The 17,331-nt window shown below is 36.5% G+C and overlaps 4 protein-coding genes across 4 annotated transcripts; all 4 read left to right on the top strand.

Moving 5' to 3' along the window:
• Positions 1-53: 53 nt before the first annotated feature.
• LOC118783758 (olfactory receptor 1-like) lies at positions 54-1,070 on the top strand. The gene has a single exon (XM_036537712.1). The coding sequence runs from the start codon at positions 84-86 to the stop codon at positions 1,068-1,070; it is 987 nt and encodes a 328-aa protein (XP_036393605.1). The 5' UTR covers positions 54-83.
• Positions 1,071-4,119: 3,049 nt separating this feature from the next.
• Positions 4,120-5,136, top strand: LOC118783756 (olfactory receptor 1-like). Its single transcript, XM_036537711.1, has one exon. The coding sequence runs from the start codon at positions 4,150-4,152 to the stop codon at positions 5,134-5,136; it is 987 nt and encodes a 328-aa protein (XP_036393604.1). The 5' UTR covers positions 4,120-4,149.
• A 3,675-nt stretch (positions 5,137-8,811) lies between these two features.
• Positions 8,812-9,804, top strand: LOC118783755 (olfactory receptor 1-like). The gene has a single exon (XM_036537710.1). The coding sequence runs from the start codon at positions 8,830-8,832 to the stop codon at positions 9,802-9,804; it is 975 nt and encodes a 324-aa protein (XP_036393603.1). The 5' UTR covers positions 8,812-8,829.
• A 4,979-nt stretch (positions 9,805-14,783) lies between these two features.
• On the top strand, positions 14,784-15,743 carry LOC118782837 (olfactory receptor 1-like; the record flags this gene model as incomplete). Its single annotated transcript, XM_036536428.1, has 1 exon — positions 14,784-15,743. A coding segment is annotated over exon 1 (942 nt), but the record flags the coding sequence as incomplete, so codon positions are not given.
• Positions 15,744-17,331: the final 1,588 nt, after the last annotated feature.

Raw genomic sequence — 17,331 nt, 5'->3', positions numbered from 1 at the left:
ACAAACATCTACAGCCTTGATTCATTTCACAAGTGTTATCCTTCTATGTACAGGTCAAGAAAAAGCAAGAGAAGAAATCTGCCATGGACTCCCTAAATTCAACTCTCTTTGTTCCTTCTATTGTGCGTCCTCCATTCTTTTTCATCAATGGCTTCTATAATATTCCTCATGTCAAATACTACTATATTTTCTTGCTCTTTGTGTTTGTGGTCACTGTGTTAGGGAACTCCTTTGTCATGTTTATTATATGCACAGAGCGCAGTTTTCACACCCCAAAGTATCTTGCTATTTTTAATTTAGCTGCAGCTGACTTGTGTGAAAGCACTGCTCTCATTCCTAACTTAATTAAAACATTTCTTTTTGACTCCCAGTATATCTCCTTTGATGCCTGCATAGCCAACATGTTTTTTGTGTTTTTCTTCAGCAGTATGGAGGCCCTAACTCTTACTGTTCTGGCCTTCGACAGATTTGTTGCAATCTGCTTACCACTCAGATACCACACCATTGTCTCTAAAACAACAATGGCTATGATGATCACAGTTGTCTGGGTATACAATTCAATGTTAACTATATCAACAATGGCTTTGATAACCAGGCTGTCCTTCTGTAAATCCATCGTAGTAGATAGCTATTTCTGTGACCATGGGCCCATATATAGACTGGCCTGCAATGACTATTATCCAAATTATGTTATGGCTTATGTGAACATAGTGTTCTCTCTTTATATTCCATTCATTTTGATTATGTTATCTTATGCGTTTATCACATGTGCGCTGCTTAAAATTGCAACATGGAAAGGACGATTTAAAGCTTTTAAGACCTGTTCCTCCCACCTATTACTGGTGGCCATATACTTTCTCCCAATAATAGGCACCTACATTGCTGCAGTAACTTTTACCCTTCATCCTAATGCCAGGATAATAAACACATCACTCTCTTTTGCCATTCCACCAATGCTGAATCCAATCATTTATGTTCTGAACACAGAGGAAATCAAGGAAAGCACAAAAAAGCTTTTCAAAAGGAAAAAGATCACTGCAACTGAAACAAACAATCAAATAAAGAAATGAATCTTAATGAAAATGGGAGCTCCACTGTCAGTACCCTGGTGCTGCTGTTGTATCCATAAGCAACAGAATTAGCTTGCATTGTCTCAGTAAATACCCAGCTGTGTAAATTAAAAATTGTTAAAATGAGGCTTTGTGATTTTCCCTGGAAAAGACTGTAAAATAAAAAATTACATTGGAGACAAACACTGACAACAGAAATGCCAGTAATGTGTAAAAGGATGTAACAATAAATTTTCAGTTCAGGAAATTGCATTTAAAATTTAATGTCCATGCTTTAATTTGTGGTCATTTGTGTTTTCTTTTTATTAATGAATAACACTTTGCTGTACTTCATTTAACTTCAGAAAATGTCAACTATAGTGATTTAACCAACAGCTGCTTCTTGTAATAATGCTGCTTGGCAATATTATATAAAGATCTGATTTTTTCCAGACATATAAAGAGTTCATGCATGAATATGTCTATGTCTAGCCCCATTATCACAGTGTAACTGGTGTGAACATTCATGTTGTCACATAGTGCTTACATTTGTTAAATCCATTTGTGATTTGTGCAATTACACTTTTGTGAAAAACCATTGCATAGTGGCCACTGCATCACGCGTACTGTAGTTACTATTTAGGTACAAACCAATGCAAGTACACGGTAAATACACAGGTTTTTAGGACAATTAATGTAAATTCTGAGCAAAAGTTATTCTGTGCTGTTTGTGAAGCAGTGAAGGCTTGAGGTTTAATCACCACTGCCACTCTTCACATTTGACAGCAACACCATTGAAGGTCAAAGAGCAGAGTCTGCTGTTTATGACTGAGAATTCTGACTAACTTGTGATGTACCCCCACGATCTATGAAGGAAAAAGGGTGCCTACCTGATTACCCCAATGATGTGTTTTCCCCTGACCCTGCGCTCAACACCTCCAGAATGCTGATTACTCAGGGGTTTTAACATCTAGTCCTATCTGCTTGACTGACTCAATCTATCTATGTGTTACAGAGTGATTTTTGTCGCACTCTGCTTTAACTGTGATCCAGCTCGGTGGTCAGTCTGCCAACATTCAACATCAAACATTTCAGAAATTAAACCATGAATTTTTCCAAGATTTTATACACCAACTCTAATCATTACAAGCAAAAAACTGCAACTACAGTTGTAAAAAACTGTTTTCATGAACAAGATAGCAGTTTCATCCATGCAAACTTTTTTTTCTTCAAATACTGAGGAACTTGCTGCAGTTTACTCTTAAAATTAATTGATTTGTTCCTTGAATAACACCAGTAACTCTTCTGAACTTAAAAATCATAGGTACTTTAGATTTTATCAATATGAATGAAATCCTCAATTTACTACCGCATTGGATTTAACGGGGGTTCTTAGCAACATGCTAATATTTCACAGCTTAAGGTCCCACAGTATCAGTAGGCCCCCAGTCCCTTCGCTGTGAGACTTCGAACGAACTAACAGGCTCACTCACCCACAGACCAAACCCCAGGTCCATGCCATTCTCTGAAAACTCAATAAATACTTTTCAGTATTCTCACCAGCCTGTCAGAGACGGATCATTGATTTAAGATTTTTAAGAAAACAGTTCCTGATTTAAGATTTAAACAAAGCTATGCCCCATTTCAATAGATTCTTCCTTGGATTGGCAGTGGGGGACCTTGGGCTGGCCCTTAGGGTAGCTCTTTGGCCGTACTTTGCATAGTCAGTTCCCCAGGTTTGTTACCATGTGACATGCATACAGAACCTCAGAGCAGGATATAAAAAGCTGGGCACAGACATCTGCATGAACACTCAAGGTGAGCCATACAGAGGAAGACACCTGTGCAAAAGTAAAATATGATGTTGCTGGTTGTAATTTTATTTCAAGACTAAGAACATATAATTCTTAAAAATGACATACTGATGTACAGAATTTTTTTCATTGTTTACTTTTTTTGTTGGTGGGTATATAACGCTCTTCTTCTTTACTAATGATATATGGTTAATATAATGTACATTATATTAATAGACTACCATTATCACTGGTGTTAGTAGCCTACTGGCTTCTGTAAAAATTCTTCAATAACTTTAAATAGTTTTAAAATTCAGTCATAACGATTGGACAGTGGATCATTTGCATTTTAAAAAATTCAAAGACAGATGGAAGACTGATTATATAGTCTTAACGCAAAAGAGAGTTCCACAATTGGGGAACATAACTAAAATTGAGAAGGTATTCTGGGTGCCACCACTAATCCATCACTTTTTGATTGTAGAGATTGTGCCAGCAAATAAGGAGATAACAGCTCTTCAAGGTAAGAGGATCCTAGCTCATTCAGGGCAGTACATACTGTGAATGTTTTCTTATAATCAATACATTTAATGGTTAGCAAATATAGCTTATGTGTCATCATATGTCCCATCTTGTATAAATTCAGATGCAACATGATAAAGTAATGAACATAAACCTGTGCATTGACCATGCCAAAATGTAGGTAGCATGGCTGCAAAAACATAATAACGTTGCAGATCAACATCAGGCCATGTCTGGCCTTTAACAAGTAGAAAACTTGTAAAGGAAGAAAAAATAGCAACATCTTGTAAAACATGGCTCATTTCATACTGACTATACATTTTCAAGATGACTGTTCATTTGCAACAACACTCCATAGATGCATTGTCAGGATAATGAATATTATAGCTATAGAGCAACACAGGTCAACAATCATTCTTTATATGAGAATGTCAGATTCTTTTGTGTCCCCTTCACTCCACCATTGTTAGCAGGGCTTTGTTACTACTGTTATATGATGTACTGTCAGCTACATCATTTTTTCATCATGGAATATATTACTAAAATCAGTGTTATTCCCATCAAGGTGATCTTCATTACGTCCTTAGCAGTGCCAGGGACATGCCTCTATAAATTGCTTATTAATGAGATGAAGGTAAATAATGATTTAGATCACTGAAAATGGACAGCTGCATGCATATACCCACGTTTAAATCAGAATTAACAAACATCTACAGCCTTGATTAATTTTACGGTGTTAACTCTTATATGTACAGGTCAAGAAAAAGCAAAAGAAGAAATCTGCCATGGACTCCCTAAATTCAACACACTCTGTTCCTTCTATTGTACATCCTCCATTCTTTTTCGTGAATGGGTTTTATGATATGCCTCATGTCAAATACTACTATATTTTCATGCTCTTTGTGTTTGTGGTCACTGTGTTAGGGAACTCCTTTGTCATGTTTATTATATGCAAAGAGCGCAATTTTCACACCCCAAAGCACATTGCTCTCTTTAATTTAGCTGTAGCTGACTTGTGTGAAAGCACTGCTCTCATTCCTAACTTAATTGCAATGTTTCTTTTTGATTCTCAGTACATCTCCTTCGATGCCTGCATGGCCAATATGTATTTCGTGTTTTTATTCAGCCTTATGGAATCTCTCACTCTTACTGTTATGGCCTACGACAGATTTGTTGCAATATGCTTCCCACTGAGATACCACAACATCATCACCAATACAAATATGGCTGTGGTACTAACAATTTTATGGACTTACACAGCAGTATTTTTTGGTTGTACAATATTTTTCATTACCAGGCTGTCCTTCTGTAAATCCATTGTGGTAGATAGCTTTTTCTGTGATCATGGGCCCATGTTCAGACTGGCTTGCAATGACAATAATCCAAACCGTATCATTGCATATGTGGGTATAACATTATTCTTTTATATACCATTTCTTTTGATTGTGTTATCCTATGTGTTTATTACACATGCGCTGTTTAAAATTGCAACATGGGAAGGACGATTAAAAGCTTTGAAGACCTGCTCATCCCACCTAATGCTGGTGGCTATATATTATTTTCCAGTAGTAGGCACCTACATTGCTGCACTGCATTTTACCATTCATCCTAATGCCAGGATAATAAACACATCGCTATCTTTTGCTATACCACCGATGATGAATCCAATTATTTATGTGCTGAATACAGAGGAGATTAAGGAATGCACAAAAAAGCTTTTCAAAAGGAAAAAGGTTGCTGCAACTGAAACAAACAATCAAATAAAGAACTGAATCTAAATGAAAAGGAGAGCTCCACTGTCAGTACCCTGGGGCTGCTGTTGTATCCATAAGCAACAGACTTAGCTTGCATTGTCTCAGTAAATACCCAGCTGTATAAATTAAAAGTTACTTGCTTTGGAGACAAATACAGACAGCAGACATACCAGCAATCTGTAAAAAGGGTGTAACAATAAATTACTAATTAATGAAATTGTATTTAAAAACGAATGTGAATGCTTTTATTTGTGGTGCTTTGTGTTTTTTTCTGTTGAATAACACTTTACTGCACTTCAGTTCATTTAAAAAATTGTAGTAATAATGATTTAATAAAATTTACTATCAACAGCTGCTTCTTATTTTAATGCTGTTTTGCAAGGTGATATATAGTTCTTGTTCTACCATATACATGAAGAGGTTCTGCATGAATATTCTGCATGAATACTAATACCTGTGCTGTTACTGTACACATAAACCCCATTGTTACAGTGTAACTGGTGTGAACAACATTCATGTTGTCACATAGTGTTTACAATTACAATAGTTAAATCCATTTGTGATTTGTGCAATTACACTTTTGAAAAAAAAAACACTGTATGGTGACCACTACACCAAAAACAATATCTCCAAAAATGAAAACATCAATGAGATAATTCTAGGAAGCAATGAAGAAGGAAGAAACACTTTAAAATCTACCACTACTGATCAGCATAGGTTCACATCCACAGGTTTTGCTTTAGTACTCACCTTTGTACTATTCAGGTACTGTGCTGCATATATGAACTGCATGAGTGAAATGTAAAATACACTGCAACAATAACGCCAGCTCCTATGTTACATGCAAGTGTGCATGTGCTAAATAAATAAATGTAAATGTAAATGTGTGCACCATGGCATTGAACAACAGGCAGGGGTTATGGCAATGCTTGGGAAAATATGTGAAATTGAGTTTAGCGGGGAATGAGTTGCACTGGAGTGTAGTGTTAGGGAACTGTGTCTGTTGACATTACATTACATGCATCTCGGAGATTCACTCATCCCCAATGACGTCTATGAGAACTGTCTCTATCCAAGTTACATGAGCGACTGTGCCAGACATGGTTAACGATACACCTAGACCAGGAAGTGTTTGCACAACTCCATTTAAGCATCAAGACAAATGTACTTGTGCTAATCAGAAACTAATACAACCTAGAGTCCCATGCAAAGTCATCAAATGCATGCAATATCACAAATCACATAAAATGCCAGTAAATCCCATCCAATATCCAAAGCTCATGGCAATAATTCAATACAATAAGCAGCAAGTAACAGCAGTAACAGTAGCAGGTTTTAGGGGATGGGGATTGAAAGGTAACCAAGATGCAGGCTGGTGGGTTTTAAGATTGATCAGAAGTATGATTTTGCTATTCCATTCACTGTCCTGAAAGCTAGCACCAAGATTTTGAACTTGATGAGAGTGGTAACAGTAAATAATTTTCACTGTCTTCACCAGCCTCTTGAGAGCTGGAGTAAGAGTGCAGTTGGGACAATGCCCTCAAAACTTGCATGTGACATTGATGTTTGCCCTCCTTCTCCCCAGGGCTGCAGTGGTGATAGTGATGGCAGCAAGCTGTCTCACAGACCTCAAATCTCCCCACTCAAGCTATGCTCCATTTCTTATTGGAACATCAGGAAAGATTCAAACAAAGCCATCCCCCGGTTCAGTAGATTCTTCCTTGGATCGGCAGTTAGGGCCTTTGGGTCAACCCTTAGAGTAACTCTGGCTGTACCACCGCTTCCTGCTCACTCTCATCATCCTGTCAATCCAGGGGACATTTCCTGCTGCTGGGATCTCATTTGCATGCTGGCACCACCCCCTTTTCCCACCACTGACACCAAATGTCACATGACCCCGACATGGGTTTACTTTTGTCCCTTATAATGATATTGAGAGTGGCGAGTAGGCGAAAACCCTTTCCCCAATGTTTATTAAATACAAATGTGTTTTAATAATATTAAAATATTCATGAAGGTAATTACATACGGTACCATAATAAAAAAGATATAAATCAAAACCCATACCTTACATCTGTAACTACAAATGGTTCAGGTTGGTTTAGTAGTTCACTTTGGTATTTTCAACAGGGTTGCATTATAAAAAAAAGATATCAGTCATAATCTAGACATGTGTATCTGTAAACACTTGAGGTGATATTTGATGTTAAGACACTTAACACTGAATAATTAGGGACAATGGAATCAGTTAGAATCAGTTATTATTCTGTTTTCATGTTTTCTTTTTGTGTACTAACGCAAAGAATAGTTTAATGACATATTCCCCGTGGACTCACGTTGCGTAATGAGTTTACTTGGTTTGTTACCATGTCACGTGTATAGAGAACCTCAGAGCAGGATATGAAAAGCTTGGTACAATATCCCTGTATGAACACTCAAGGTGAACTATACAGCGGAAGACACCTGTGCAAAAAGAAAATAAGATGTTGTTGGTTTTATTTTTATGTCAAGACTAACAATATACAATTCTTACCAATGACATACTGATTTAAAGATTTTTTAAATAATTTGCACAGGTATTTTTATCTTGGTAGGTACGTAACTTTCCTCTTCTTTATTGATGATATATCTTTATATACTTTAATGATATATTACCACTACTTATCACTGCTGTTAGTAACATACTTGGTTCCGTAAAATTCTTCAAAAACTAAAACGAAACAGTTTTAAACATCACCCATAGTGAATGGACAGTGGATCAGAAATATCACCACATCAAAAACAAAAGCTGAACCGTGAATACATTTTTTCAGACTGGATTTGAATGACCAAATTAAAAGCAATCTCAATTGCATTATAAAAAAATCAAAGACAGATGGAAGATTTTGTTCATTTAGTCTTTACTTAAGAGAGTTCCACAATATGGGAACAAAACTAAAACTGAGAAAGTATTCTGAGTGCCACCACTAATCTATCACTTTTTGATTGTAGAGATTGTGTCAGCAAATAAAGAGCTAACTGCTCTTCAAGGTAAGAGGATAATAGCCCATTCAGGGCCTTACATATTGTGAATGTTTTCCTGTAATCAATGCAATGTCTCATCGCCAGCTAATGCCACAATCTTAACGATCGTTACTTATCCAGTCTTGCATTTGTGAATCAGTATCTAGCAGCAGATTAAAAAAGTGGAAAACATGAAACTGAAGAAAAAAATACCATGTAATAGCTTGTAAAATATCTCATCTTCTCAGTAACTATGCATTTTCACAATAATTGGTCATTTGAAACACTCCATAGATGCTTTGTCGAAATCATGGATAACATTACAGTTGTAGAGCAGCACAGGTCAGCTATTATTCTTCACATGAGAGATTTGTTTTCCTTTGTGTCCCCTTCACTCCAACATTGTTAGCAGAACATTGTTACCACTGTGATATGGTGTATTGTCCACAATGTCACTTACGTATCATGGAATGTATTACTAAAATCCGTGCTGTTCCCAGAAAGGTGATCTTCATTACATCCTAAAAAGGGCCAGGGACATGCTTCTATAGATCACTTAATGAGATGAAGGTAAATAATGATTTAGATCACTGAATAGTGAGAAGTTGCATGTGTATACCATTTTCTCAGGATTAAGACTCTTGATGAAGCTGACGAATTTTATACTTGCATGCACAGATCAAGAAAAAGCAAGAGAGGAAATCTGCCATGGACTCCCTAAATTCAACACTCTCTGTTCCTTCTATTGTACATCCTCCATACTTTTTCATCAATGGCTTCTATAATATTCCTCATGTCAAATGCTACTATATTTTCTTGTGCTTTGTTTATGTGGTCACTGTGTTAGGGAACTCCTTTGTCATGTTTATTATATCTATAGAGCGCAGTTTTCACACACCAAAGTATCTTGCTCTTTTTAATTTAGCTGTAGCTGACTTGTGCGGAAGTACTGCTCTCATTCCTAACTTAATTAAAACATTTCTCTTTGACTCTCAGTACATCTCCTTTAATGCTTGCATGGCCAATATGTTTTTCGTATTTTTCTTCAGCAGTATGGTGTCTCTCATTCTTACTGTTCTGGCCTACGACAGATTTGTTGCAATCTGCTTACCACTCAGATACCACACCATTATCACCAATACAAATATGGCTGTGATGCTAACAGTTTTATGGACATGCAGTGCAGTATATTTTATGTGTACAGTATTTTTTATTACTAGACTGTCTTTCTGTAAATCCATTGTGGTAGATAGCTACTTCTGTGATCATGGGCCCATATTTACACTGGCTTGCAATGACAATTCTCCAAGGCATGTTATAGCATATGTAGGTATGACAATATTCTTTTACATACCATTTCTTTTGATTGTGTTATCGTACGTGTTTATTTCATATGCACTGTTTAAAATTGCAACATGGGAAGGACGATTTAAAGCTTTGAAGACCTGTTCATCCCACCTAATGCTGGTGGCTATATATTATTTTCCAGGAGTAGGGACCCACATTGCTGCACTGCATTTTACCATTCATCCTAATGCCAGGATAATAAACACATCGCTTTCTTTCGCCATTCCACCGATGCTGAATCCAGTCATTTATATGCTGAGTACAGAGGAGATCAAGGAAAGCACAAAAAGGCTTTTCAAAAGGAAAAAGGTTGCTGCAACTGAAACATTCAAATAAAGAACTGAATCTAAATGAAAAGGGCAGCTCCACTGTCAGTACCCTGGGGCTGCTGTTGTATCCATAAGCAACAGACTTAGCTTGCGTTGTCTCAGTAAATACCCAGCTCTATGAATTAAAAATTGATCAAATGAGGCTTTGTGAAATGTATCTAAAAATGAATGTGAATGCTTTTATTTGTTGTCCTTTGTATTTTTTTTGTTGATGAATAACACTTCACTGCTCTGCAGTTCATTTAAAAAACGGTAATAACAGTGATTTAACTGTCAAGAATGTAAATGCCAACATCTCCTTCTTGTTACAATGTAAACGTGCAACGTGATATAAAGTTGTTGTTTCACGCATATGACATGTTTCTACATGAATATTTTATATAAATTCTGATAAAAAATGTTTTATTTCTGGCCATTTTAAGAAAGCTCCACATTTCAGTGACCTTAATACCTGTGTCTTTGCTGTACACTTGCCCAACCAATTGTTACAGAAACCACTAAATGTACGCATACTGCTGATATCATCTAGGTACAGAACTATGCAGGTACAGTGTAAATAAACAGGTATTCAGGATAATTAATGTGCCATTTGTAAAGTAGTGAGAGCTTGAGACTCAACCAAAAGTGTGTCTGCTTTTTGATCTTAAACAGTGTTGCTGTCAACACAAAGTGTGCTTTCTATGATCATGAATTCTGACTCACTTTTAATGTGCCTCCAAACTTAACTATCTCAGCCCATCTATGTATTATATAGTTACGTTTGTCACTCTCTGGTTTAACTATAATCCAGCCTGGCATTCACTCTGCCAAAATTTAACATCCAACATCTTAATTTCATTGTAATTTTTGCCAAGACAGTATTCACTAACCCTGACCATGACAATCAATACATTGCAATCATGGTTGCAAAATTCTGGGCAGTAGTTTCCAAAAACTTTGCTCTCAAATACCAAAGAGTTAATGTAACTTTAATCTTAAAATTACCTGATTTGTTCAGTGAACAATACCAGTGCTTCTTCTCAACTGAAACACTGTTCAGATTTTAGATTTTATTAAAATCAGTGAAATGTTCAGTCTACTCCTCCAATGGATTTAATAGAAACATGCTAATATTTCAGAACTTGAGGCCATGCAGTATTTACCAATAGACAGGATATGTTGCATCACAAGCTTCTATGTTGGATGGGCCTGATATGAGTTTACTCGTTTCCATCTATAATGATGTTAGAGATGACGAGGACGCAAAGGTCATTTACCCAAAGGTTGTTAAATGCAAACATTTTAAAAAATGCATTGAATTGCCTCAGTGTCAAAAAGTGTACGTTTAAAAATAAAGACAACAGTAAGACGATTCTAACAAGCCATGAAGAGAGAAGAAACATTTTAAAAGATGCCAGTTTCCAGCATATAAGCTATTAAGCATAACTTCATATCCACAGGTACTGCTTTGGTGCTCTCCTCTGTACTGTGTAGGTGCTGTAATGCAGCCATGAACTACATGAATGAAATGGAAAATATCATTGCATTGAGCACTGCAAAGGGACTATGGCAGTGAGTGGGAAGGTGCATGAAACAGAGTTTAGCGGGTAACTCATAGCATGGGAGTGTTTGCTGTAGCGTCAGGGAACTGTGTGTGTTGAATCAGTAGAAGTGGGATGGCGTACTGCATTATATAGTAGTCACTGCTGGCAATCAAGAAAATCACTGAACTGAACAGAAGTGGAAAGGAAGCAGTTGCTTATGTTGTATCCATAAGCAACAGAATTAGCTTGCATTGTCTCAGTAAATACCCAGCTCTATGAATTAAAAATTGATCAAATGAGGCTTTGTGATTTGCCTTGCATAAGACTGTAAATTAACCCCTTGCTTTGGAGACAAGCACTGAGAACAGAAATACCATTAATGTGTGAAGAGGAAGTAACAATAAACTTTCAGTTCATCAAATTGCATTTAAAAATGAATGTGAATGCTTTCATTTGTGGTCCTTTGTGTTTTCATCTGTTGATGAATAACACTTTACTGCACTGCAGTTCATTTAAAAATGGTAATAGTACTGATTTAATTATATTAGCTATCAACAGCTGTTTCTTGTTGTACTGCTGCTTTGCAATGTGATATAAAGTTCTTGTTTTTCCACACATATGAATGAATGAATGGATATTTTTACAATTTCTGGTAAAATATGTTTAATATCAGGCAAATATAATCAGTAAAACAAGTGCCCCATGTTACAGAGGCCCTAATACGTATGCTGTTACTGTACACCTAAGCATCATTGTTACAGTATAACTGGTGTGAACATTCATGTTGTCACATAGTGCTGACAATTGTTAAATCCATTTGTGGTTTGTGCAATTACACTTTTGTGAAAAACCATTGCATGGTGGCCACTGCACCACGCCTACTGTAGTTACTATTTAGGTACAAACCAATGCAAGTACACGGTAAATACAAAGGTTTTTAGGACAATTAATGTAAAAAAAAAAAAAAAAGAACACTTTATGGTGGCCACTGAACCAAAAATAATATAGCCAAAAATGAAGACAACAATGACATAATTCTAGACAGTGTTAGGTTTTACTTTGTGGAACAGACAGTGTGAGAAATGAGATGAGACCGGTCTTGCAGAGATGAGGTTTATTCCACAGGAGCCGAAGTTACGCATGCAAACAGTGCCTGAATTTCTCATGTCTCAAATCTGTTTTCCTATTAAAATAATAACAAGAAGAAAATGTAATCTAATGATTTAAATACACTCGTTATCTCTACCAGCTAACTCTGGCCAACCATTGAAATCTGGTCATGCAGTGTTTCTAATGTTGTTGACTCCTTACGGTTTTTTGCATGTGTTGGACTCTGCCTCACTTGTAGGTCACTTTGGATAGAAGTGTCTGCCAAATGAACTTATGTAAAAGTAAACTACGACAACAGAGGTACATGATGCTATGACCCAAATGAAAATATTGCCTAAAAAACATACTGACAATAGCCACTACAGGACATGCAACCACCGTCCTTCAAATACCCAGCAAGTGTGCCCCTGATATTGAACATCATGCAGGAATTACAATGGTGAGAGGGAAAACGTTTCAGACAGAGTTTAGTGGGGAACATGTAGCATGGCAGTGTGTGCTGTGGTGCCAGGGAATAGAATGTGTTAAATAAGACAGCGGTGGAAGCAACAGCCTGTTGCACTATGTAGCAGTCATCGTTAGCAACCAAAAAAATCACTGTACTGAACGGGAGCAGAGACTACCTCCTATTACAGGTGTTGAAGAAGCCAATGGTGGCACGACTGTACCACAACTTCTGAATTTTCTATTGACTTCAATCAATAAACTGATAGTGTTTTCTTCTAATATTAAAACATTCAAGAAGGTAATTACATACGGTACTATAATAAAAAAGATATAAATCAAAACCCATACCTTACATCTGTAACTACAAATGGTTCAGGTTGGTTTAGTAGTTCGCTTTGGTATTTTCAACAGGGTTGCATTATAAAAAAAGATATCAGTCATAATCTAGACATGTGTATCTGTAAACACTTGAGGTGATATTTGATGTTAAGACACTTAACACTGAATAATTAGGGACAATGGAATCAGTTAGAATCAGTTATTATTCTGTTTTCATGTTTTCTTTTTGTGTACTAACGCAAAGAATAGTTTAATGACATATGCCCCGTGGACTCACGTTGCGTAATGAGTTTACTTGGTTTGTTACCATGTCACGTGTATAGAGAACCTCAGAGCAGGATATGAAAAGCTTGGTACAATATCCCTGTATGAACACTCAAGGTGAACCATACAGCGGACGACACCTGTGCAAAAAAAAAATAAGATGCTGTTGGTTGTATTTTTATGTCAAGGCTAACAACATACAATTCTTACGAATGACATACTAATTTAAAGATTTTTTTTTCATAATTTGCATAGGTATTTTTTTTCTTGTTGAGTATGTAACTTTCCTCTTCTTTATTGATGATATATCTTTATATACTTTATGATATATTACCACTATTTATCACTGCTGTTAGTAACATACTTGGTTCTGTAAACATTTGTTAAAAAACTAAAACGAAACAGTTTTAAACGTCACCCATAGTGAATGGACAGTGGATCAGAAATATCACCACATCAAAAACAAAAGCTGAACCGTGAATACATTTTTTCAGACTGGATTTGACTGACCAAATTAAAAGCAATCTCAATTGCATTATAAAAAATTCAGACAGGTGGAAGATTTTGTTCATTTAGTCGTAACTTAAAAGAGTGTTTCACAATATGGGAACATAACTAAAACTGAGAAAGTATTCTGAGTGCCACCACTAATCCATCACTTTTTGATTGTAGAGATTTGGCCAGCAAATAAGGAGCTAACTGCTCTTCAAGGTAAGAGGATAATAGCCCATTCAGGGCCTTACATATTGTGAATGTTTTCCTGTAATCAATGCAACATTCTTGCATGTTTCAATCAGTATCTGGCAGCAGTAGGTTAAAAAAGTGGAAAACATGAACTGGAAGAAAAAAAAAAATTAAATATGACATGCATCTTACTAACTACACATTTTCAAGATGACTGGTCATTTGAAACAACACTCGGTAGATGCATTTTCAAGATAATGGGTAACATTACAGTTGTAGAGCAGCACATGTATTCTTCACATGAGGATTTTGTATTCCTTTGTGTCCCCTTCACTCCAGCATTGTTACCACTGTTATGTGATGTACTGTCCACTATCTAATTTTTTCTCACCATGAAATATAATTACTAAAATCAGTGTGGTTCCCATCTAGGTGATCTTCATTACGTCCTTAGCAGGGCCAGGGACATGCCTCTATAAATTTCTTATGAACGTAAATAATAACTAAGATCACGGAATAGTGGCAAGCTGCATGCCTACACCCGCATTTGTGGAGGAAGAGCAAACAGTCTTGATTAATCTGACGAGTTTTATACTTGCATGCACAGGTCAAGAAAAAGCAAGAGAAGAAATCTGCCATGGACTCCCTAAATTCAACTCACTCTGTTCCTTCTATTGTACATCCTCCATTCTTTTTCATCAATGGTTTTTATAATATTCCTCATGTCAAATACTACTATATTTTCCTGTGCTTTGTGTTTGTGGTCACTGTGTTAGGCAACTCCTTTGTCATGTTTATTATATGCACAGAGCGCAGTTTTCACACCCCAAAGTATCTTGCTCTTTTTAATTTAGCTGTAGCTGACTTGTGCGGAAGTACTGCTCTCATTCCTAACTTAATTAAAACATTTCTCTTTGACTCCCAGTACATCTCCTTTAATGCTTGCATGGCCAATATGTTTTTTGTGTATTTCTTCAGCAGTTTGGTGTCTCTCACTCTTACCGCTCTGGCCTATGACAGATTTGTTGCAATCTGCTTACCACTCAGATACCACACCATTATCACCAATACAAATATGGCTGTGATTCTAACAGTTTTATGGGCATGCACTGCCCTATACTATATCTGTGCAATATTTTTCATTACCAGACTGTCTTTCTGCAAGTCCATTGTGGTAGATAGCTACTTCTGTGATTATGGGCCCATATTCAGACTGGCTTGCAATGACAATTCTCCAAGCCGTGTTATAGCATATGTGGGTATGGCAGTATTCTTTTGCATACCATTTCTTTGGATTGTGTTATCGTACGTGTTTATTTCATATGCACTGTTTAAAATTGCAACATGGGAAGGACGATTTAAAGCTTTGAAGACCTGTTCATCCCACCTAATGCTGGTGGCTATATATTATTTTCCAGGAGTAGGGACCCACATTGCTGCAGTAACTTTTACCATTCATCCTAATGCCAGGATAATAAACACATCGCTATCTTTTGCTATTCCACCGATGCTGAATCCAGTCATTTATATGCTGAGTACAGAGGAGATCAAGGAATGCACAAAAAAAACTTTTCAAAAGGAAAAAGGTTGCTGCAACTGAAACAAACAATCAAATAAAGAACTGAATCTAAATGAAAAGGAGAGCTCCACTGTCAGTACCCTGGGGCTGCTGTTGTATCCATAAGCAACAGACTTAGCTTGCATTGTCTCAGTAAATACTCAGCTGTATAAATTAAAAATTGATCAAATGAGGCTTTGTGATTTTCCCTGGATAAGACTATCAAATAAATAATTACATTGGAGACAAATACTGACGACAGAAATGCCAGTAATGTGTGAAAAGGATGCAACAATAAACTGACAGTTTATCAAAATGTATCTAAAAATGAATGTGAATGCTTTTATTTGTTGTCTTTTGTATTTTTTTTCTGTTGATGAATAACACTTCACTGCTCTGCAGTTCATTTAAAAAATGGTAATAACAGTGATTTAACTGTCAAGAATGTAAATGCCAACATCTCCTTCTTGTTACAATGTAAACCTGTAATGTGATATAAAGTTGCTGTTTTCACGCATATGACATGTTTCTACATGAATATTTTATATAAATTCTGATAAAAAATGTTTTATTTCTGGCCATTTTAAGAAAGCTCCACATTTCAGTGACCTTAATACCTGTGTCTTTGCTGTACACTTGCCCAACCAATTGTTACAGAAACCACTAAATGTATGCATACTGCTGATATCATCTAGGTACAGAACTATGCAGGTACAGTGTAAATAAACAGGTATTCAGGATAATTAATGTGCCATTTGTAAAGTAGTGAGAGCTTGAGACTCAACCAAAAGTGTGTCGGTGTTGACAGCAACACTGTTTAAGATCAAAAAGCATAGTGTGCTTTCTATGATCATGAATTCTGACTCACTTTTAATGTGCCTCCAAACTTAACTCTCTCAGCCCATCTATGTATTATATAGTTACGTTTGTCACTCTCTGGTTTAACTATAATCCAGCCTGGCATTCACTCTGCCAAAATTTAACATCGAACATCTTAATTTCATTGTAATTTTTGCCAAGACTGTATTCACTAACATTTCAAAAGATGCCAGTTTCCAGCAAATAAACTATTAAGCATAACTTCATATCCACAGGTACTGCTTTGGTGCTCTCCTCTGTACTGTGTAGGTGCTGTAATGCAACCATGAACTACATGAATGAAATGGAAAATATCATTGCATTGAGCACTGCAAAGGGACTATGGCAGTGAGTGGGAAGGTGCATGAAACAGAGTTTAGCGGGTAACTCATAGCATGGGAGTGTTTGCTGTAGTGTCAGGGAACTGTGTGTGTTGAATCAGTAGAAAAGGGATGGCGTACTGCATTATATAGTAGTCACTGCTGGCAATCAAGAAAATCACTGAACTGAACAGAAGTGGAAAGGAAGCAGAAGCTACTTCCTACTGCAGGAGATGAAGCAGCTAATATGGGTACAACTGTACCACAGCTTCTCAATTTCCCACCGACTTTAAACAAGAACCTGAAAGTGATTTATTCTTGTACTGATGTATTCACTTTGGTATTTCCCGCATGGTTGCATTATAAAAACATACATCAATCATAATCCAGACCTTACATCTGTACCTATAAACACTTGAGGTTATTTTTGG

Source organism: Megalops cyprinoides, chromosome 9 (assembly GCF_013368585.1).
Source record: "Megalops cyprinoides isolate fMegCyp1 chromosome 9, fMegCyp1.pri, whole genome shotgun sequence".
NCBI classification, from domain to species: Eukaryota; Metazoa; Chordata; class Actinopteri; order Elopiformes; family Megalopidae; genus Megalops; species Megalops cyprinoides.
Note: the sequence above shows the minus strand (reverse complement) of the source record. Positions and strands in the feature narration are given on the sequence as shown.